This window comes from Hemiscyllium ocellatum, chromosome 35 (assembly GCF_020745735.1).
Source record: "Hemiscyllium ocellatum isolate sHemOce1 chromosome 35, sHemOce1.pat.X.cur, whole genome shotgun sequence".
Taxonomy (NCBI): domain Eukaryota; kingdom Metazoa; phylum Chordata; class Chondrichthyes; order Orectolobiformes; family Hemiscylliidae; genus Hemiscyllium; species Hemiscyllium ocellatum.
In genome coordinates, this window is record NC_083435.1 from 8,754,955 (window position 1) to 8,779,561 (window position 24,607).

The following is a 24,607-nucleotide window of genomic DNA, read 5'->3' on the forward strand; positions in this document are numbered from 1 at the left end:
TAGGCCAAGCCATGATAGAATCCAATAAATCCAATCATAGATTTGCACCCAAATGTTTGCAGTAGTTTGTAATACTGACATAGTCCCTGCATTAATATGCAAGTTATCATACCAATTTTTTCTTGATTCTTCTACACATATTTTTATCTCTTCCTGTAGAGTTTTTTGGTCAGCCTTCCTTTCTTTTGATATTAGGTTCTGGAGGGTCTTTAGCTTCTCGTCATCCGTTGGGCCCGAGAAGGTTATCTCCATCCATTGTTTTTCTGAATAGATGGTTAGCATTCTTTCTAAATGTTCTAGGTCAGGTTTGGGTTTTTCTATTTTTAGATTGATTTTTTCTGCCGGGTTCTTATAAGTTTCTCTGTTTTGTCTCACAATTTTGCCATTACATCCGACATGTCCTGTCGTAACATTAAATTCTCCTGACTGGTTTGTTAGCCAGGTATTTCCAGATGGAAGTACTCTATCTGGCAATCTTTTTTAACATATTGAACCGTGTTATTATCACAGGGTTTTAATAGGATTAAATTAGAGAATTCGATCAGTTGAGGCTGATTGTTAATTTGAATACATTTTTCCTTTTTCAGCCACCCATTTTTTAGGCTTTGCCAAATTGGTTGTTTTATTTTAGTTTCGTAATTTTCGTTTGTGAGAATGGATTTGATCTCTACTAGTGAGATCTTTAGTTGCTGATCTTTGTTTTCCACGTGGGATCTGTATACCCTTGAGGTTAAATCAGCTGTTGTCCTGTTTTCTGTTCTTACGGTGTTATGCAACCATTGTCTAGTTATTACATTTAATTGATTTCTAAGGTCATTAAAGGCAATTTGCCAGGCTTGGTCTTTTTTGATTGTTATCACCTCTATTATTAGGTTTTTTGAGTTTTCCCATTGTATTTTCTGATTTTTGTATAAATCCTTAATATATGCTTCTGCCTGTTGTTGTCTATTATTATTATTATTATTATCATTATCGTTGCTGTTATTGCTTTTTTTATTTGTGGTTATCACCAGCCATCTATCAGGAGAAGATTGTTCCCAAAAGGTGGCATTCTGCTTTGTTTTGTAGCAGTACATCCTGCCCCAATGGTAGCAGTACAGAGTTGTATTTTCTACTTTTATTTCAGTTCCCTGTCTTTGTGGGTCTTTTAGGAAGTATTTTAATTTTTCCCAGTCTTGATATACTGATTTCCATTTAGATGTTTGATTTCCATCTGGGTTTTCTGCCTCAGTGTTATACTTTTTGATATTATTTTCACAGTAATTATCCTAAGGAACTTCATAAGTGTATCCACATTTAAATCTACTGTGTTCTATATATACTACTTTTCCTGAGTTGGGAATTTTGCAGGACCATGGTCCATGGGTTTCATTTCTTTTTGCTCTATTATCATTTGGGCAGTTTTGGAGGAGAGCGGTATTGTATCCTGATGGACTATAACATTGTGTGGCTTTATCGGTGCATCCAATTATATGGGTGTTATTTTTATAATAATAGTAACAGGATTCATTTGTTTGTCTCTTGTGGTTTACATCTTCCCATTCTTTCCCTTGGGTCTCTTTAGGTAAGGATAATTCTGCTTCATACCCTAAGGCAAAGTGGTTACAGACATCTATATCTTGTCTGAATAACTTCGTAAAGTTTACTGGTTTCTTTAGTAATTCTCCTATTTCTTCTCTGGACTTGGATTGGTTAAAGATGGTAGGATCGCATATTATCAGTGTTTCGTTTTCTTTAAACATTTTCTTAAGGTAATAAGTTCCTAATCCTTGAACTTGCGTATCATCTTGTCCTAGTAGGGTGAGGTAAACCTGATCCGTGTCACTTGTGGCATTCCATCTTTGTCCTTGGTCACCTCCTTCTTGGTAGTGCCAAGTAGAGTTTGCATATAGTATTATCGGTTGGTGAGTGTTCATATTATTTAGGGGGTTGCCAATATTTGGATAGGAGCAGTTATAGTGGTTTTTCGATCCTGGACTCTGATAGTCTGAACGGTTATATGTTTTGTATAAACAGTAGAGCCATCTATCTCTCTCTGAGGTTTCTTCATTTGTTGTAACATTTTGTATACTATAAGATAGTAATTCGTCTATCCAATTTTGTATAAGATTATCTATTCTTTGATTTTGTTCTTTGTTTTCATTCCCAAGCTCCTGTTTTAAGACTATTATGTCTAAGGTGTATGTGTGTCCTATAATTTCTTCTCCTATTATTTCTGCTGAGGGTCTTGGATCTGTCCAAGTTTCATATTTTTGAGCTTGCGCAACATTTATCGTAATTAGTCCTAACATTACTAGGGCCATGTTAGATAGGGTTAATCCTCCTATTATTAGAGGCATTCCTGCTGAATTTGTCGAGTTACTGTTGCTGTCGGGGTTATTACCTGTGTTACATTCCAGGCTGCGCTTTATTACTGCCTGAAGTATCCATTCTATAGTTAGAAAGGCTAATACTATAAATAGTAGGGTGTGTTGAACTATATTACACTTAGAGCAGTGTTCTGCCGTGAGTTTCTTTTGTTTAATCGTCTTAGTCTCTTCTTTCTTGGTTTTTTTTTGATTTAAGTTTAGGAGGGTTTTTTTTTACTTTTGGTATCCTTTTGCCTTTCCCTAATTGTCCTAACTCCATATTGTTCTGTTTTTGTTTTTTTTTCTTTAAATATTTGTTTCCAATTTTTTTCATTTCTGCTGTTTACATCTCTCTTGGAGGTTAAAAATCCCTCCATTTGTTCCCTGTGTTTCTCTTCTTCTCCTAAATATACAGCCATCCAATCTGCCATGTTCTTAGTCTTTGTTAACTGGTCTTATATTATCTACAGATAAAGTCCTTTCCTTGCCTTCCTTCCCGACTGTCACTGTCCTATTTCCTACTTGGATTATTTGTTGAGGCAAATGATAGCGGGCTTTAAAGGCTCTTCCTGATTTATTTTGTTTTTTCTCTTGTACCCAATCTCCTACTTTAGGTTGCCAAAATTTTCTGTCTTCTTGAATTTTCTGTTCCCTTTGTTGTCTTAATTCTTTTTTAGTTTTTAGGAGATCTATCCATTCTTTTTTAAGTTTAGTTTGGGTTTCTATTTCAGGCTTATTTTCTGTATTCATTTGTACTCCATATCTCAAATAGTGCGGAGTTGTATGGTTCTCTGCTCCTAAGAGATCTATGGGTGTGTTATTGATGGCCAGCTGCACCTCCTTCAACCATTGACTCCAACTACCACCGCGAGTGCACAATAATTTTGCCAAGGCTAGTTTGACATCTTGGTTTCTCCGTTCTACCTTTCCTGCCGATTCAGGATGGTAAGGTGTGCTAAACTCAAGCTGTATCCCATGAGCGGTACACCACATGTTAAAGTCCTGGTTTTTAAAGCCAGGTCCTTGGTCTGTATGAATTACTCTGGGAGGCCCGTTAGCGACCAGAATCAACTCACTAGCTTCTATAACATCTTGTGTCCTACAACTCTTTGTTGGGATCAGGGTGGTGAATCCGGTACATTCATCAATACATACTAGGCAATATTTATTCGGTCTTTTAAATGGCTTTTTCCCGTGAGAGGTCGGCAATGGGCCGATAAAATCCATTATCCATTTATCTCCGGGCTCCATATTTTGTGACCGAATAATTTTCGGTTCTTTTTTAGTTCCTCCCTTGATATTATATTTTAGGCAAGTTTTGCATTCATTACAATATCTTTTAACTTCTGCATTCATCCCAGGCCACCAGTATTTCTGCTTTAGGTGTGACTGAGTGGTTTTTATTCCTGGATGCACGGCCCCTAAGCCTTCGTGGGCCGTCTTGATAAGTTCTTTTCTCCCTTTCCTAGGGGGTATTATCTTAGCCTGTTCTGTGGTTTGATCTTTAAATTTGGTTTTGACTACCCCATCAGATTCTTCCCAGTAGTCCTGATTTTTAGGGTATCCTTTTACTTCCTTGCCCTGAAGTAAGTCTTCCAATTCTTTGTCCTGATTCTCTTTTTTCATTTGCCTAGTTATTACTCTTATATTCTTTTCCCAAGCTTGCGGCTTTGACTGCTCGGTCAGCTAGATCATTTCCTTTTTTGTGTTCACCTTCTTTCTGGTGTCCTCTGACATGTATTACTTTTACATTTGGGAGGTTTTCTTTTAATCTAGCTATTTCTTCCCATATTTGTCTATATTGTATGGGGTGATTCCTACAATCATGGAATCCTTTTTCACTCCATTTATCTAGTTCCTTGTTATAGCCTCTACTGGCATAAAAGCTATCTGTACAAACGAGAATTTGGAGTTCTGCAGGAAATTGGCTTGCTTCTTTTAAGGCTAATTCTAACGCCTTTACTTCTGTTTTCTGGGCTGAACCTCCCAGTGGTCCTTTTATTTCTAAGACCTTTTCTTCTTGGAACTCATTGTTTAGTTTTGTAACGATTACTATTCCTATTCCTGTTAATTTTTCTTCTTTACCTTGTTTATCCAGGCCTCTTTGGGCACTACCATCTGTATAGATGTACATATCTGGATTGAATTCAGTTTTTTCTTCAGTAGCGGCTAGTTTATATTTCGGTGTCCACCAAGTATCTGTTTTTCCTGTAAGGGGCTGTATTTCTATAGTGGGGTCAGCTGGTAGGATATCCCATTTTTCATACCTGGCCGAGTGGACCCTTTGGCTCCTTTCTATTTTTTGTTGTTTGGATTGTAATTCTGCCAATTCCGTGAGGATTATTATCTTTCCTTCCCCTTGGATTTTTCTGATGGGTTCCACTGCTCTAGTTATGGCTACCCATGTTTTTTCTATTTTTGAGTATTTCCTCTCTGTTTCTGTAAAGTTTAAAGAGATATATTGGAAGGGTTTGTTCTGTCCTTGACTGGTTACTCTTACGGTGGCACTTTCTTGCCCTATAATTACTTCTAGTGTAATGTCTTTCCCTGGTTCATGCTTTCCCATGTTTTCTGCTTTATTTAATTGGTTGATTAGTTCATTTAGGTTATTTTGATCTTCTTCAGTCCATGAGAATACTTTCTCGGTTAGTTTTTTGTACAGGGGTTTAGATATTTCTGCATATCCTGGTACAAAGTCTCTGGCATAGTTACATAGGCCTAATATTGCTTGTAATTCTTTAATTTTGGTAGGAGGTTGAATATCAGCTATTTTTTCACTGTATTCTTCAGTTAGTCCTTTCCCTTCATTGGTTAGTTCCACTCCTAAGTATTTTACCTTTTCTCTGGCGATCTGGGATTTTGCTAGTCCAATCATATATCCCTTATGGTACAGGTGTTCCATTATTCTATGTAGGCAGGCAAAATGTTCTTCTAGGTCACCATGAGTGATATAAATATCATCTACATAGCATTCTATTTGTCCTGGCGGAGCTAAGGTTTGTACTGTTTTTCTGACTTCTGCAGAAAATATTACTGGGCTGTTTAGGTATCCCTGAGGGAGTCTGGTCCAAACTAATTGTCTCCCTAGGGTGTCTGTTATGGCTGTATATGGCCACTCTTCTTCTTTTTGCCAGATTTCCCAGTGAGTTTGCACTAGGTGTTTTATTTTTGCTCTGATTTTGGGGTTGCTTTCTTTATCTAAAATTTCTTTTAAGTCTTCTGTTCTTTTGTCTTCTGTTTGTTCTAGTAGTTTGTGTCCTTTAATGTCTTCCCATCCTAATATTACTGGTTCTCCCTGGTCTTTTAGACCTTCTATAATTAGAGCTTTAGTCTCTATTTGTTTTCCATTTTTTAGGATTAATTTGATTTTTCCTACATCTGCCCATTTTACAGGTGCTCCTATGCCCTGATAAGGTTCTGTTCCTACTTTTGGTATGTTTAGTTTTTCTGCCAAACTTTTGTCCATTAATGACATTTCTGCCCCTGTGTCTAGCATTATTGTGAGCCATTGCTGTCTGTGGGGTTTATACCCCTCTATTTTTCCTTGTTCTTGAGGGTAGCATGGTTCTGCTGCTGTCTGTCTGGGTTTTCTCACCATCCCTGTCTGGTGGATTCTTTGCCCTTCTGTATTCCTTTCGTCCCCTTGTGCTTGCACTCTGGCTGATCCAGAGGTTATTGCTTGTCCCTGACTGTTTCTGGGTCTCAGGTTGTATCGTTCTTGTTGAACTTGTCCATTTGGAGGCCTAGGTCTAAAATTTTGTTGGGGTGGCCTATATTCCCGAGGTTGTTGTGGTTGCTGGGCTGGCTGTAGTGGAGGTTGGTATCCCCCTCTAGCTCTTGGGTCTTGATAATTCGGAATGGGGTTTCTCCCTAAATAGTTTGGGCTTACTCCTGGAATTGGTCTAGGAGGTAGCTGCTGTCGGGGAGGTCCCTGGTTTCTGGGTTGGACTTTTTCCACTACCTGAACCAATGGTTCATATTGGGGTCGGTATGTCCATGGTTTTCTTTGGTTTTGTTGGCGTCCTTGCGCCTTGGATTTCTGGGTTTCTGATTTAGGTTTTTCTGATTTCCTTTCCTTGGCTTCTGGTTGAGCTCCGTGGGGATTTTGTTTTCCTATTCTATCTAGGGATAGATTGAGGACTTCTCCTAGGTTGATTAATTCTTGTCTGAATACTTGCCATGGGTTTTGTCCCTGTCCTAGTGCTCTGTTTGTGGCTTCCCTGAGCCTGTTTGCATGGCCTTCGTTCTGGAATTGTCTGAATAATTGCGACCTGACTTGGACATAGTTTATTTCTAGATCTTCAGCGGATTGTGCTACCTGGAGCATTGTTCTCCCTGATTCCAGGAGTGTTTTGAATATCTTGTTGGCTGCTTCTGCTCTTTGGGTTCCATATACCCGGTTGTGGGCTTCATGGAGTATGGTAATTAGATTTATGGTGGTGTGCGGTTCCTGATCTAAAGCAGGACAATCCAGGGCTTTAAATAAATCTGAATTTTCTTGGGGGTTAGTCCTTCCAAGAAGGCTTTTAGTTTTTCGAAATGTTGAATTATATATTTTATTGCTGCTCTGTCATCTGGGGGAAAGTCTAGGAAGCAGATTTTAAAATTCTTCAGTGAGGGATCACCGTACATACGGCGGGCTGCTACCGGTTGTGGTGCTTGTCCGGCTTGTCCGGGCCTGGGATTATTGATTAGCCATTGGGCTTTTTCTACAGCATGTTGCGCCACTAGGACTTGTGCTGCTACTCTATTTAGTTGGGGTATTTGGAGCACTCTGTCTGCTGCCACTATAATTTGCTGAGCTATATATTCTGCCCAGGCATGTTCTGACATGCCTGGTACTAGCGGTACTTCTCTTCCCCTTAGGTCTGTTTCTCTTCTAATTACTGTTACTGGTATGTTGAGCTGGTAGAACGCCAGCGGTATGCTGGTGGGCTGGTTCTAGGGGGTTTCCAGTTCCATCTGCTGGTATACATCCATCATAGTGATGGTGAGTTCCATCTACATATTCTATTCTGAACCTGTATCGGAGTCTTGCTGCTATAGGTTCTCCATTGAGATGGGCAGCACGGTGGCACAGTGGTTAGCACTGCTGCCTCACAGCGCCTGTAGACCCGGGTTCAATTCCCGACTCAGGCGACTGACTGTGTGGAGTTTGCACGTTCTCCCCGTGTCTGCGTGGGTTTCCTCCGGGTGCTCCGGTTTCCTCCCACAGTCCAAAGATGTGCGGGTCAGGTGAATTGGCCAAGCTAAATTGCCCGTAGTGTTAGGTAAGGGGTAAATGTAGGGGTATGGGTGGGTTGCGCTTCGGCGGGTCGGTGTGGACTTGTTGGGCCGAAGGGCCTGTTTCCACACTGTAAATCTAATCTAATCTAATCTAATTGAGTCTGTTTAGTCCTTCTAGGACTGACTCATCTGCCCTCAGTCTTACCTCCTGACCTCTTAGGTTAGGTAGGGAGACTATATTGTCGTTTCCTGCTGCGACTATTTCTGCCCAATCATTTCTAAAATAATAGACAGGTATATTGGCCATTTTCTTTTTCTTTTTGAGGGGCTTTTTTATTTTTTTTTGTAATATTCGCTATATCCCTACAGAAGGAGTTTATTTGGTGACAAAGATAATATTTACGCCGTGAGGTTCAAGATAGTGCAATCTCTCGAGCCCCACGTTGGGTGCCAATTGTTATGTTATTCAGGTGGATATCCTCAATAGGTATGGGTTACTACCGGATTAAACTACAGTACCTCGGGCATATACCTGAGGCCGTTACCTGTCAAGTTTACCAGTGGTCCCTATTGACTGTATGGTCCTGATAGCTACAAACTCGGCTGGGTTTATCGCAGGTCTCTAGGTCCCTTCAGTTTATCCTTTCACCTAGGAGTGAGAGGGATTCACTTTAAGTCAATCCTAATGCCTTCTCAGCTAAGTTCTAGACTTAACATACCAACACAAAGGTAAACATATCTTATCAAATAAAGGCGAATACGAAGTGTGTGGTGTAAAATATAATAGAAATTTATCAATATAATAAGTTGAATACTCACAATCAGATGTTTTCAGTTAATCACAATCGTTACAGCCTTTTTGAATGTTCTTAAAAGATACCTAGGATAAAAGCAGAGCTTAATACCTGAGTGTCCCAAATGGGATCTTCTTAGACTAGCGTGTTTCAGCTAGTTGGTTCAGATTGTATCTTCTTCAGGCTAGAATGCAGTGCCTCAACCGAGAATCTTTTAGGCAGGCGTATTTCAGCAAGCTCTTAGCCGTCCGTATGTTTCATCCGATCGGTCTGTATTTTGCACAAATGTGTCTTTTCTGCAAGCCTGGTGGTTCAGAGGATGGTTGGGTGACTCATTGTCTGTGTTTCAAGACAAGAGTGAGTTCTGTCTGTTTTAGCTCTGCTTTTATCCCTTACAGTCTAAGTTAAGCAATTACATCATTTGTTTAAAGAACTGGAATCTCAAACTGTGCCTCGGTCAGCATTGTTTAAAGGTCGCGTTAAACACTTAATTAGCTGAGAAAACAATAAGTAGCTGATAAGTAGCTGGTAAAGAGCAGCTGCTACGTAGTCATAGTTATACTTAATTGTTGCTAGGCTAAAATACAATAAAGAGTTAATAGTATCATTGTTGCTACAATCTAATATAATCAGGTAAAATTCCACAGAAGAATTGAGTCTTTTCATGAAGAAGTAGACGGATCCCATGACACTTAACGAGTTAATAGCATCATTGTTGTTAAGCTTAATCTTATACAAAATAATATAATCAGGTAAAATTCCACAGAGGAATCGAGTTTTTTCATGAAGTAGTAATGGATCCCGTGACAGTACGGTGAGACTCCTTTACTCCTGTGCTCAAATCCCCTTGTACTGAAGGCCAACATACCATTCACCTTCTAATTGCTTGCTGCACCTCAATCTAGCTTTGAGAAACTCATCAACAAGGGCACCCAGATCCCTTTGGGCACCTGTTCTTCCTAAATTCTCTCAATTTAAGAAATATTCTGCCTTTCTCCAAATTGCATACCTTTGTACTTAGTTACATCTGCCGTGCACCCTAGCCCATTCACTGGCCTGTCCAAGGTCTCTTAAACCCTCCTTTTCCATAACAAACACTCCCACCTAGTTTTTTGTCATCAAAACATTTGTAAATATTACAATTAATCCCCACATCCGAAACATTGACAAAGATTGTGAACATCTCTGGCCCAAGCACTGAACCTTGAAGTTCCCCACGAATAACAGTCTGTCATCCTGACAATGACTCATCTGTTCCTACTTTCTGTTTGTCAACCAATTCCAAATCCATACGAGTGAATTACCACCAATCCCATTCACTCTAATTTTATTTAGTTTTGTTCAAGATTATCAAATGTTTCCTGAAAATCTGAATATAAACATGAGATGTTTCAGTTGGTTAAGGTAAATCAGAGCAGGATTTATACACTTAATGGTAAGGTCCTGGGGAGTGTTGCTGAACAAAGAGACCTTGGAGTGCAGGTTCATAGCTCCTTGAAAGTGGTGTTGCAGGTAGATAGGATAGTGAAGGAGGCATTTGGTATGCTTGTCTTTATTGATCAGTGCATCGAGTATAGGAGTTGGGAGGTCATGTTGTAGCTGAGTAAGACATTGGTTATGCCATCTTTGGAAGACTGCATTCGATTCTGGTCTCACTGCTATTGGAAGGATGTTGCGAAACATAAAAGGGTTCAGGAAAGATTTACAAGGATGTTGCCGGTTTCAGGAGTTTGAGCTGTAGGAGGAGGCTGAATAGGCTGGAGCTGTTTTCCGTCGAGTGAGTGAGGCTGACTGGTGACATTATAGAAGTTCAAAAATTCATGTGGGGCATAGATAGGGTGAATAGCCAAGTTTCCTTTCCCTCGGGCATGGGAATGCAAAATAGAGGGCACAGGTTTAGCGTGAGAGGGGAAAGATATGAAAGGGACCAGAGGGGCAAAATTTTCACGCATAGGGTGGTATGTGTATGGAATGAGTTGCTAGAGGAAATGGTGGAGGCTGGTACAATTACAACATTTAAAAGGCATCCGGATGTGAATGTGAATAGGAAGGGTTTAGGGGGATATAGGCCAAATGCTTGCAAATGAAATTAGATTTATTTAGGATATCTGGTTGGCATGGACAAGTTGGACTGATGGGTGTGTTTCCATGCTGCACATCTCTGTGACTCTATGACAAAGTGCTCCTTAACTGCCTCCTGCTGTTCCTCGCTGGTGGACGTAGATGTGGTAAAGAGCAGGAGGGTTTTAGAACACAGTTTGTTGTGACAAGAAGGTGGCTTTATTTTTACCATTCAGTATTCTTAGTTATAGACTAATAGAACGTAAAGAGAAATAAATTCCATCAAAGCTGCACCAGTCAAAGACAAACTCCGATCTGTTCTAGTCCCAGTTTCCACCACTTGGCCCATAGCATTGCATGCCTTGGCATGGCAAGTGTACATGTAAATCCTTCTTAAATGTTATGGAGTGTCTGCTTGTGTCTCCCTTACAAACAGTGAGTTCCAGCTTCCCATCACTGTGTGGGGGGAAACAGAATTTCCTCACTTCCTCTCTAAACCTCCTGCCCCTTACCTTAAATCTATGCCCCCCTGGGCATTGATTCTTCCACCAGGTGAAAAGGTTCTTCCCATCTGCCTTATCTGTGCACCAAAATAATTTTATATATCTCAATCCTGTCCCCCTCAGTCTCCTCTCCTCCAAGGAAAACAACTCCGAGCCATGCAATGTTTCTTCATAACTAAAGCTCTCAAGCTTAAGCTTAACCATCCTGGTAAACCTCCTCTACACCCTGTCCAATGCAATTATATCCCTTCTAAGGGAGGAAGTGAGGACTGCAGAATGCATCCCTGATAAAGTGTACAAAGTTAAAAATCACACAACACATAGGTTATAGTCCAACAGGTTTAATTGGAAGCACACTAGCTTTCGGAGCGACGCTCCTTCATCAGGTGATAGTGGAGGGCTCGATCGTAACACAGAATTTATAGCAAAAATTTGCAGTGTGATGTAACTGAAATTATACGTTGAAAAATTGATAGTCTGTTAAGCCTTTCATCTGTTAGAATACAGTGATAGTTTCACTTCTTTCATGTGTAAATCACAAAACCCTTCTTTTTAAAGTTGCATTCTTGAGTTAGCTGTTAACAATGGTGATAGCTAGACAATATATTGAAGGTGTTAGCCCCCTGTGTACTCTGTCTATGCCATGATGTTTAGGTTGATTCTAATCTAAAAAGTGAGATAAGTGTTTTACATAAATTCATGCAGTTTTTGAGCTCAGAGTTCTACATGAATGCATGCAGTTTGAGCAAAGTGCAATGTAACTCTGCAAGTACAAATTCACCCCACAAAATATATGTGAGCATGTGGGTCTTTGTCTGTCTGTGTGTGTGTGTGTGTGTGTGTCTCTGTCTGTCTGTCTGTCTGGGGTGGGGGTTGTGAGTGTGAGAAAGTGTGTGTGTGTGTGAAGTGAGTGCAGAGTGTCTTAAGTCTGTGAGGGTGTGTGTGTGTGTCTATAAGGGTGTGTGTGGGTGTGTGTGTGCACGTCTGTGTGTACCTGTGTCCGTGTGTGAGTAAGTGTGTGTGTGTAGTGCAATGGTGATCATCTGTAATGTGACATGAACCCAAGGTCCCAGTTGAGGCCCTCCCTATGGGTACCGAACTTAGCTATCAGCCTCTGCTTGGCCACTTTTCTCTGCTGCCTGTCCCGAAGTCCACCTTGGATGATGGTCACCCGAAGGTCCGAGGCTGAATGCCCTGGACCACTGAAGTGTTCCCCAACTGGGAGGGAACCCTCCTGTCTCTTGATTGTTGTGCGGTGTGCTCTCCACAATCACCTGATGAAGGAGCATCGCTCCAAAAGCTAGTGTGCTTCCAATTAAACCTGTTGGACTATAACCTGGTGTTGTGTGACTTTTAACTTTGTACACCCCAGTCCAACACCGGCATCTCCAAATCATGATAAAATGTAGATTCATGACTGCACAACAATCAACAGACAGGAGGGTTCCCTCCCAGTTGGGGAACACTTAGATGGGGCAATAATAGGAAAGGTATAGAAGGATATAGTCCAAATGTTGGCAAATGGGACTAGATTAATTGAGGATATCTGGTCAACATGGATGAGTTAGACCGAAGGGTCTGTTTCCATTCTGTGCATCTCTATGACTGTTCAAATATACCAGAAACAGCAAGGCGGGGGGAGGGGGCAACACTGATCTCTGCAGAATCCCACTAGACACAAGAGAATCAGCCCTTGACCATCACCCTCTGCTTACTGCCATTCAGTTAATTCTGTATCCAATTTGCGAAATGTTCTGAGATCCTATGGTGACCCTTAACAGACCTTTATGAAATGCCTTGCTGAAGTCCAAGTAACTTTGAATGCATTGCTCTCATCTCCTCACCTGGTCATCTCTTCCAAAAATTCAATCACGTTGGTCAGCCATGATCCCACTTAAGAAACTGTACTGACTATTCCTGATTAATGTCTGCTTCTCCAAATGCAGATTAATTCTGTCCCTCAGAATTGCTTCCAAAAGTCTAAAGGTTTGACTGACTGACCTGTAATTTCCTGTTTATCTCTTGGCCACTTCTTGAATAATGGTACCACATTGACCATCTTCCTGTCCTGTCACCAAATATGAATTGAAGATTATTGCAAATACTCAGTTTCCCCCCTTACGCCACTCAATAGACTGTTCTCCAGTAAATTAAAGATTTTGTCCCTTTGACCGAGGGAGCAGTTATGACGATTACAGCTGAATGATTAATGAAGGTGAGTTGTTGTGTTGGTTTACATTGGGACAGTAGATTTAAAGATAGAGGTGAACGTATAATCGAGCAGTTTGGTAGTGAATGGAATGTTCTGGTGGATGAGAGGCCGAAAGCAGGCGAGATAACATTTTAAAAATGTCATTGTAGGTGCCAAGGGAGAGGGATTGGATGCAAACAGAGTGGAGTGAGGAGGGGGATTTGACTGGAGAGGAACTAACCTTAGGAGATCTGATCAGTGATTGGTATTTTCGAATTGGAAAGATTAAAATACTGAAATCAAAGTGATAAATAATTAATAGAAAGCACAGCTAAAAACTCAAGATCATGAATATATTTCTTAAATATTATTATCCTATTCCTGCTCTTGCTTCATCCCTAATGGTGCATTAACTGTATTTAGCTGAAATTTTGTTGAAACCAGCTCATTTTATTATCACAAGAACATGAGGAGGAAAGTGAAAAATATCAATTTTAAATTCTGTTAAATCTTCAACTTGAGATTTTAGAAGTTAAAAATCTTGTTCTGATCCCAGCTGATGGTTCTGCTGGTCAAGTCTGATCTGTGTTCTGTTTGTGTCTCTGATGTTGCTGTTATAGGGTGTGGCAGTAGCTGCAGAATCTCTCTCACTAACACATTCCTGTGTTCTTGTCTTTCAGAACTGGAGTGGTTCTGCACTTTGGAAGGTAAGCTGTTTCATAACCATTTTGGGATTCTGATTTACAGAGATTGAAAAGGAAAATTCCAGTTTCACTGCATTGGGAATCCAGGAATTTTGAACAGAGAGAGTAAATTTTTATAAAGGTCTGAACAATATGGTCTGTGGTGTGAAATATGGCAGACCTGCATGAAAACGTTCCATTTCAGTGTCACTGCCCAGCATCAAGTCGAGATTCTCATGAGGCAGCAGTGTGTTGCCTATTAAAGAGGATTCTTGCTTGTGACTGACCTTATTAACTGCACACCTCACCTCACTAAGATGCAGCTCTATCTCACCAAACCTGCCAGACAAATTGGACACTGAGAATTCTCAACATGGAGATGAGAATGTGTACCTGGTGACTTCAGCTCACTGCTCACTCCAAAGGGTTCTCCGTGTTGGATATCAGACACCAACATCTCAGGGTATGCTTCATGGGCACCAGCCACACGTAATCCATGTCCATGGTCATTGGCATCCAACATGTGCCAGCCTGTAAACACCCTCATGACACATCTCCAAATCACTTACTTCCAGCATTTCAGTGCTGCACCTTGGGGTGCAACAGCAGCTATCATTGTCATGCCATAGCAAGCACACTGTGCTCACAGAGACACACCCCCAGCTCATGGACTTGGCCAAATTGTGTCTCTGGGATGTTCTGGATCTGGATGTCCAGCTGACCTGGACGTTTACAGCATCCCTGCTTTTTTGTGAAAACTGACTCCTTGTCCCTCCTCCGGAGACACCATGCACACAGTACTGCTGTTCAGCCCTGCCACTTAATGGAGCCACAAAGCCAAGAAGATGGCAATGGTAGTCAGCAGAACACAGTCAAATCAGTGAAAGTGGTGGTTCCTACTCTGGTGGAGTGGACAAGGTTACTGACTTGCAGGGCATTCCTGCAGATGCTGAGACTGTACTGACCCGGTGGTAACCTCTGACCGAGCAGGGTCTGGTGTCACGATCATCTCTGCTGGTCCTGGGAGAAGGGGGTGTACCACATCTGCACCACCCTATTCAACAGGACCTTCAGGTTAGCGTCCACAATGTGAAGCAGAAATCACCCCCATCGGCTATGTCTGTGGAAAATGTCAGGAACTGAGCAGGGCTGACAGTGCTTGTCTGGATCACTACAGCCTTGTAAAATGGCACTGGTAGCAGGAATCTTGATCAATTCTGGGATATTCCAACAATGACAAGTTGCTTGGAAATGGTGTGTGATAGGATGAGGCTAGTAGTGATGGGGTGTGTCGTAATTGGGGACGGGAGGTGTGTGAGTGGAGAGTGGGTTTGGTAAGAAATGGGAGAAAACCTGCTGGATGTCACAAAGAGAAATACTTCATGAAATGTGATGAAACTGACTATTAACCAAAATAGTAACGGTAAGATTCAGCCCAACATTCTATAATCCTGATTTGGAGATGCCGGTGTTGGACTGGGGTGTACAAAGTTAAAAATCTCACAACACCAACTTATAGTCCAACAGGTTTAATTGGAAGCACACTAGCTTTTGGAGCGATGCTCCTTCACCAGGTGATAGTGGAGGGCTCGATCGTAACACAGCATTTATAGCAAATATTTAGTGTGATGTAACTGAAATTATACACTGAAAAATTGATTGTCTGTTAAGCCTTTCATCTGTTAGAATACAGTGATAGCTTTACTTCTTTCATGTGTAAAGCACAAAACCCTTCTTTTTAAAGTTGCATTCTTGAGTTAGCTGTTAACAATGGTGATAGCTAGACAATATATTGAAGGTGTTAGCCCCCTGTGTTCTCTGTCTATACCATGATGTTTAGATTGATTCTAAATCTAATCTAAAAAGTGAAATAACGGAGTTTTACATAAATTCATGCAGTTTTTGAGCTCAGAGTTCTACATGAATGCATGCAGTTTTTGAGCAAAGTACAGTGTAACTCCGCAAGTACAGATTCACCCCACAAAATATATGTGAGCATGTGGGTCTTTGTCTGTCTGTGTGTGTGTCTGTCTGGGTTGGGGGTTGTATGTGTGTAGTGAGTGCAAAGTGTCTTAAGTCTGTGGGAGTGTGTGTGTCTATAAGGGTGTGTGTGGGTGTCTGTGTGCGAGTCTGTGTGTGCCTGTGTCCGTGTGTATGTGAGAGTGTGTGCGTGTGTAGGAATATCTGTGTGTGTAGTGCAATGGTGATCACCTATAATGTGACATGAACCCAAGGTCCCGGTTGAGGCCCTCCTTTGGGTACCGAACTTAGCTATCAGCCTCTGCTTGGCCACTTTTCTCTGCTGCCTGTCCCGAAGTCCACCTTGAAGGATGGTCACCCGAAGGTCCAAGGCTGAATGTCCTGGACCACTGAAGTGTTCCCCAACTGGGAGGGAACCCTCCTGTCTGTTGATTGTTGCACGGTGCCCATTCATCCATTGTCATAGCCTTTGCTCGGTTTCCTCAATGTACCATGTCTCCGGGCATCCTTGCCCGCAATGTATAAGATAGACAACGTTGGCTGAGTCACATGAGTACCTCCCATGTACAAGGTGGGAGGTGTTCCCACGCGTAATAGTGGTATCCATGTCCACAAACTGACGTGTCTTGCAGCGTCCACCGTGCCACGGGGTGGGTGGGGCGGTGGGGTGAGTAGGGCGGTGGGGTGGGTGGGGCAGTGGGTCAGGTGGGGTAGTACGGTAGGCAGTGTGGAAGTGAAGAATACAAAGTGAAAAGCATAATGTTCCAGATTGATGAAACTACACATGAACCTCATGATTACGCTATAAACTATAATATGTATGTTCCAGTCTTTTTTTAAAATTTATTTTGCATGTTTTATCTGTTTTTAAACCTCAGATTTTTCTTCTATATTGGAGTGTGGGTTTAGAGATGTTTTGCTGATTGGTTACTCTGCCTGAGATAACACCCGAGCACAGTGGGATCCTCCCACTCGATTTCTCTTCCTTTCCCCATTACCCAGTGAAAAACAGAATCTCCACACTGCATCCAGAATCTGACTGTCTCTCCATGTTATCACAAGGAATCCCTGCAAAACGTGGTCGGAACAGGGGGAAGTAACAGTAGGTTTATGGTTCGGTTCAGGTGTCGGGGCTTTCAGTTCCAGGTGTGTCATTGGGCCAGGGTGGAAATGTAACAATCACGGGCTGATCCCATGAGATAGAAATACTGTAAACACTTCCCAAAATTCCAGTCCCAGTTTCCAATATATACCTCTGTCTTTACATAAAATAATTATCCCATTAAATTCAAAGATGAACAGAGCTTTTGATCCAAAAGGTAATCAAAAGGTTCTGGAAATATTCAACAGGATGGGCTGCATCTTTGGAGAGGAAGAAACCTCAGGTCAGTGATCTTCATCTGAGTTGGAAAAAGAGATGTCTCAGGTGTTGGGAAAGTGCTGAGGCAGGGGGAGGGGGCAGTGGGGAAGGGGAAAGTGTGAAAGGAATGAAAGAGGAGGTTCATGATACAATGGAAGGCAGGAGTGATTCAGAGATGAAAGGGACAGCAGTGCAAGGAAAAAGAGACAGTAATGGGAAACGTTGTTAGATTTCCCTGAGAGAGTGCACTGGACATCAACTATTCCTGATGTCATTACAAAAGTTAAAGGTTTGTAAAAGTATGGAAAACTTCCCAATTAACCTGTTTTTAGGCCCAGGTTGATAGGAGGCATAGACCAGCTTTCTGAAATTGACAATAATTACCTATTACAAGAAAATAGACTGTAGCTACAGGTAAACAATTATGAACCATTGGCATATAACTAATCCCCTTATAAACTATTCTTTCACTCTTCCCCCCCCCCCCCCCCCCCCACACCACTCCAACCTACATACACAAACACATGCACACAGAGAGAAAGAGAGCAGAGATGATCATGTTCACAGAGTTGCTGAGATGATTCTTGTGCTGATCTGAAGACTGTCCTTAATCTTCCTTCTTCAGATGCTTTCTCTGGATGGTAGGAGACCCATGGTGTCCAGTTCACATGTATAAAAGATCCCTAACTTATTCATTATAGTCACAACCTACAGAAACTGCTGAAGGAAAAGTAAACAAATACTTTTCAGGTTTAAAATGGGGTTTTGTTCCAGCGAACAGAGAGAGCTCCTGAGCTGGTGAAGATCTGGGGTTGATGTCTCTGTATATTATTCAAAGCGCCAAACTGTTCAGCAATCTGAGAACCAATCCCATCATTGTTGGCATGCTTATGTCATTGAACTTGTCACTAATCCACCGCCCAATCAGCTACTTGTTACCGGCTGAATCTTCGTTTTTTCAGAGCCTTGGCTCCAGCTGGTTATGTACCTGCACTGTCAGAAAATGCACTGTCTGTGGAGACAGAGAAACAAAGTTAACGTCTTGAGTCCATATGACTCTTCTTCAGAATGTCTGTATTCCAATGAAGGGTGATATTGGACTGGAAATGTTATGTTTGTTTCTCTATTCACAGACCTGCTGAGTTTCTTCAATCATTTCTCTTTTGGTGTGAGATGAAGTGTAAATGGAAATAGCAGAATCATCACCAACAGTCACCATCCAAAACACTGTAATGCAGCTGGGGATTTGATCTGAAATGGACCTGCAATATTGTGTCTTGAAGGCTGAAACTTTTCTGAGATGATTTGTTCCATGTTGTTAATGGTGGTAGGTTTGGAATCCAGAGTGATCGTTCAGTCTAAGTGAGGGCATTACTGTTCCCAACCTGTGAACTAACAGTGATAGCTTTAACTGGTAGTTTGCAAGAAATGTGAGATCTTAAATATTCTTGTTCCATGCAGGATATGACAAAGTGGAACTAGACTGTGGTAAGTACAGAACTATATTACAATTCAATAAAACTGACCCTAATTGGTTAGAAATATTGATGTACACTTCCGGAATACTTCGTGACAATGTTAAAATGCCCATCTAATTGGAGCAATCATTTTTTTCCAAATGGAGGCATGTAATTTGGCTTTTCATTTCTGCTGAAATATTTTATTAAAATTACTTATATGTCTATATTCTGTCAATTAATTATACATTTCTGTATATATTTCATTGTCCATATAGTCACATTTATAAAGACATTCTGTTGCGTGAAGGTTTTGATGGAACAATGCTTATAAAATACATCCAGGTTTCTGGACATGGTGAGGTCAAGAGGCTGAGACACCTTGTTGGTCTTGGTTTCTGACGATGAGCTGAGTGAGAGTGGGGAAGAAGGTTCTGTCTTACCAGCTCATGGTCTTTGGGGTTATTGTCATTTGTGGTAATTGTGTGGGTTGATGTCTCAGAGTGTCAGTGCTGATCAGTCCTGTAAAATCAGACCCGAGACTGCTTGATAGTTTCCCCAGTTCAGGAATTATACAGTTCTTGCAGGTTTGCTGAGTGGGAGGATGGGTCTGTATTTCACAGAGGGGAATGTATTAGTTGTAGTCAATAACAAGAGTTGTGTTCAGCTGTTCATTGGGCAGTCTGGGTCAGCGCTGAGCAGCATCCTCTGGAATTGCAGGAACAGTTCAGCTCCAAGTGATCTCCTGCTGTTCACACAGTTCAGTTCATGGGCAGGGAATCAAACCAGCACATCTCAGGGAGGGTCATCTCGGTGGAAACTTTTCCTTTTGATGCTCTGCAACTGAATGTCAGGTTCCTCCAGGTAAGTGTCAGATTTCACTGGGATCACTGTCAGATTTCACTGGCTGACTGTCAAGTTCCTCTGGGTCAGTTTTAGTGACTCCATCTCAGTACAGCCACACTGCAGACACGTCCATAATTCAAACCACAGGTTACTGTCCGTGAGGTCAGTGTAAAATACAACCTGAGCTCAAACACCAACAGCAGCTCAGTTTGGGATCTCAGGTGGAGATTCTATTTAGGACTTTGGATTTCTATCCTTCCCAGGATCTCAGAATGTTCCAAAGTGTTTTCCAGACAAAGAAGTGTTTCTGAAATGTAGACCCAGATTTTCCATTGGCCAAGGAGCTATTATTCCAGTGGAGATGGGAGCTGCACATGGGATCCTGCAGAATGGGATACTGAATTTTCCAGTCAGCAATTCCTCAAGCTCTGGATCCCTCCACTTAAATCAGAGAAGTCAGAGGGTTCCACTGGAGTTAAGGAACTAGTTACTCAGGAAGAGTTAGACCTGGTCGATCTCCTTACTAACTATTAACCTGATCTCCAACTTAACTCACGCTCAACTAAACCTCCCTCAGACCTTGATACGATATTACCCTATTCCCCCGGGATCTGTCTGCCCCCAGCACTAAACCTGACCCCCCAGTCCCATTCCCCTCTCCTGTCACCTGACCTACTCCAAAAACTCCATCACTTTCCTGGCCCCCGCCATCTTGTGATTTTACATCCGACTTAACTGACTGTTCACCCGCCTCACCTGGCACCCTACCCTCACAGCACCCAAATCTTACCACCATGGAGAATGTTGGAGAAACTCAGCAGATCTGGCAGCATCTGTGGAGAGAGAAAGAGTTAATGTTTTGAGTCCAGTGACACTTTTTCAGAATTGAATGATGATCAAAAATGGTCCTTTTGAGAAGCAGAAGGCAGATGGAATAGACACCCAGTGCAAATGATAAAGGGATATTCAAGTAAACTAAGGGCATAAAATGATGGAAAAAGACCTAAAGAGATGGGGTAAGTCATTTAGGACTGAGATGTGGGGAGAAGTCTTCACTCTGAGTGGTGAGCCTGTGAATTCTCTGCCACAGGAGATGGTTGAGGCCAAAACCTTGAATGTTTTCAAGTTTGAGTTCGATATGGTTCTTCGAGCTAAAGGATCACAGGGTATTGGGGATAAGCAGGAACAGAATACTGAGCTGGATGATCGCTGTGCAAAGCATCAGAACAATCACAAATTAAGTGGGAAGATAATGAACAAGGATAGAGAAATAGAATCAGGAAAGGAAGAGATAAGTTCCAATGGGCAGGAACAGGCTGCAATGATGGGTCTGTGAAACAATGGCAGGCCTGTGAAGAGGGGGTAGAAGAGGGCTATGTGGGCTTGGGGGACATATTGCCAGGGTTGGAGGATCTGAGCTACAGGGAGAGGCTGAACAGGCTGGGGCTATTTTCCCTGGAGCGTGTGTGGCTGAGGGGTGACCTTATAGAGGTTTACAAAATTATGAGGGGCATGGATAGGATAATAAGACAAAGTCTTTTCCCTGGGGTCGGGGAGTCCATAACTATAGGGCATAGGTTTAGAGTGAGAGGGGAAAGATATAAAAGAAACCTAAGGGGCAACGCTTTCATGCAGAGGGTAGTACGTGTATGGAATGAGCTGCTGGAGGATGTGTGGAGGCTGGTACAATTGCAACATTTAAGAGGCATTTGGATGGGTATATGAATAGGAAGGGTTTGGAGGGATATGTGCTGTGTGCTGGCAGGTGGGACTAGATTGGGTTGGAATATCTAGTCGGCATGGACGGGTTGGACCGAAGGGTCTGTTTCCATGCTGTACATCTCGAAGACTCTATGACTCTAAGCAGAGAAGGAACAAGGTTGAGCTGGAGGTTAGATTTCCAGAGGAGTTGAGGCCTGCAATAGTCCTGGAAACAACAGCCTGATGTCCAGTGGTGCAGGTGTGATCTAGGGGACTTAAAAGAAAGTGTCACAGTCTCCTGTTCATTGATGAGATCAAACACAGACTGAGTGGTTTGAAGAACACTTCCATTCGGACCACGGGAATGACCCCTGACCTCCCAGTTGTTACCATTTCAATAACTCAGTATACCCTGAATGGAACATTTCTGTGCGATTTTGGAGAAGATTTGTAGTTGAGGTTGTGGATCAGCTCATTGAGCTGGTAGATTTGTTCTCAGACATTTTGTCTCCATGCTAGGTAATGTAATCGGTGAGCCTCTGACGAAATGCTGCTGGTCTATCCCGCTTGCTATTAATGTGTTTTGGTCTGTTGTGAATGGTGATATCATTCCGGTTCTTTTTCTGAGACCTTGGTAAATGGGATCCAAATCTACATGTTTGTTAATGGAGTTCTGGTTTGAATGCCCGGCCCCCAGGAATTCACGTGCATGTCTTTGTTTAGACTGTCCCCAGGATGGATGTATTGTCCCAGTTGAACTAGTGTCCTTCTTGGTCTGTGTGTATGGATACCAGTGATTGTTGGTCATGTCTTTTGGTGGCCATCTGAGTCCCTCCAGGGCTTTCCTTTCCAGGTCTTTCAGAAAAGACAGAAAGATCGTAATCCTACCGGCAGACAAAGGACGCATGACCGTCATCCTGAATAGAACATAGAACAGTACAAAGCGAAAGTGAGGACTGCAGGTGCTGGAGATCAGAGTCAAGATTAGAGTGGTGCTGGAAATGCACAGCAGGTCAGGTAGCATCTGAGGAGCAGGAAAATGAGGGGCTCATTCCTGATGAAGGGCTTCTGCCTGAAACATCGATTTTCCTGCTCCTTGGATGCTGCCCAGCCTGCTGAGCTTTTCCACACCACTCTAACCTTGACAGTACAATACAACCTTGATTATCCGAACCTCAATTATTCTGAACGAGATCTCAAGGTCCCATTAAAACCAGCATTAGGCAACTCAGCAATCAGTGAAATGGCATTATAGTGTGCATTGCCAGATAATGGAGCACTGTTCAATAACGGTCACTCAAATGACCACTTGTTTGTGATCAATCAGTCATTGATCAAATGGCATTATAGCGTACATTGCCGGATAATCAGTAACTGGAACACAAAATACCTCTTGTTTATGATGAGATCGATTATCTGACTGATCAATTATCCGAACAAAATACTCCTTGCCCATCTTGTTCGGAAAATAGAGGTTGTTCTGTACATTTAGAAAGCAAACACACTCCTCGCAGATACTGACACCTACCGTCAGGAGGCGATGGACCTGACTCCACAGTTAGAAAACCATATTACAGCAACCCTGAGGAAACTTCACAAGACAGGCGAAATTAACAAGACAGACCTCTAAAGACTGAAACCTGAAGGATCCAACACACCCGGTTCTACGGATTACCAAAGGTACATAAACAGACCCATAGTCTCACTTTTCAGTACACCAACACACAGACTAGCAAAGGAACTGCAATGCAAACTGAAACACCGAGTAGAAGACTCGAGCCAGTCCATCCACTGCACCCAGGAATTCCTTAACGTCATCAAAGACACCAAGATAGAGGACACGAGATCATAGTTTCCCTCCGATGTGACAGTCCTATTCACATCAACAACCATCACCCTAGCCAAAGAAACACTGGCCTCACTGCTAGATGAACCAAGGACACAAACACCTGACAGCACCAACTCCATCAGCAAGGACAGCATCCTCAAACTAGCAGACCTGTGCCTCACAACCCACTTCACCTTCAACAACAAGATCCACAAACAAATTATTGGGATGTCTATGGGATCACCAATATTAGGACTCATAGCAGAAGCAGTTATGGAGAGGTTAGAACGAATAGCTCTTCCCACAATCCAGCCCAAGCTTTGGGTCCGCAGCAAATTAGAAGAAACCCACAATCACATAAACAAGATCCTTACCAATATAAAGTTCACCAAAGAGGAAGAGAACAACAACAATCTCCCCTTCCTGGATGTTACAATAGAACAAAAAGCTAATGGAGAGCTGCAGACCAGTGTCTACAGAAAAGCCACACACACTGTCCAGATACTCAACTACAGGAGCAATCATCCCAACACCCACAAATGGGGCTGCATCAGGGCCTTGTCTAAAGGAGCCACAATACACTGCATCACCCAGGAACTATGAGAAGCTGAGGGAAAACACCTATACCACGTATTCAGGAACAATAGGTACCCAATAAGTGCAGTCTGCCGATTCCTACACAACAGACCTTAACAAGAAGATACAACACGCCCAGAGACTCTAGCTACCCTGCCATTCATTAAAGACATCATGGAGATGACAGCCAGACTACTTCGGCCCTTAGGGACAGGCTAAACAGAGACATGCATGAGAATTCCTAGAGGCCTGGTATTCAAACCAGAACTCCATTAACAAACACATTGATTTGGGCCCTATTTACCAACCTCTCAGAAAAAGAACCGGAAGTGATATCACCCGCCACAACAAACCGAGACAGATAAATAGCAAGTGGGACAGAATACCAGCGTGTCATCGGAGGCTCACTGATGATGTTACCTGGCATGGTGAGGAAATGTCTGACAACAAATCTACCAGCTCAGCGAACAAACTTATAACCCAGAACATTTCTGTCCTGGGCCTGCTGTAATCTTCCAAAGAGGTACAAGCCAACCTCAAGAAACAACACCTCATTTTCTGTTCAGCCACTTTTCAGCCTCAAGATCTCAATGTTGAATTCAGCACGGTGGCTCAGTGGTTAGCACTGCTGCCTCACAATGCCCGGGACCCAGGGTCGATTCCAGTCTGGAGTTGTGTATTCTTCACATGCCTGCGTGGCTTGCCTCTGGGTGCTTCAGTTTCCTCCCACAATCCAAAGATGTGCAGGTTGGGTGAATTGGCCGTGCTAAATTGCCCATAGTGCTTAGAGATGTGTAGGTTAGGTGCATTAGTCATGGGAAATGTAGGGTTATAGGTAGGGGGATAGCTCTGGATGGGATACTCTTTGGAGGGTCGGTGTAGAATTGGCCTGATTCCACACAGTAGGGATTCTATGGTAATTCTCTGGTATGGTAACTTCATAAACTGAAATGAAACAAAGGTAGAAATTGCTGGAAAAATTCAACAGGTCTGACAGCATCTGTGGGAAGAAAAAAAATTAATGTTTCAATTTTGGTAATTCGCCATTGGAAC

At 42.3% G+C, this 24,607-nt stretch overlaps 1 protein-coding gene across 9 annotated transcripts in view; it reads left to right on the top strand.

The window, feature by feature from the left end:
• Positions 1-24,607, top strand: part of LOC132832503 (butyrophilin subfamily 1 member A1-like) — a 63,642-nt gene that overhangs the window by 35,550 nt on the left and 3,485 nt on the right. For all 9 annotated transcript variants that reach the window (XM_060850564.1, XM_060850567.1, XM_060850571.1 and 6 more), the window contains 2 exons: positions 13,804-13,830; positions 18,608-18,634. In XM_060850564.1, the coding sequence (XP_060706547.1) occupies positions 13,804-13,830; positions 18,608-18,634 (54 nt within the window). The remainder of the gene's footprint in view (positions 1-13,803; positions 13,831-18,607; positions 18,635-24,607) is intronic.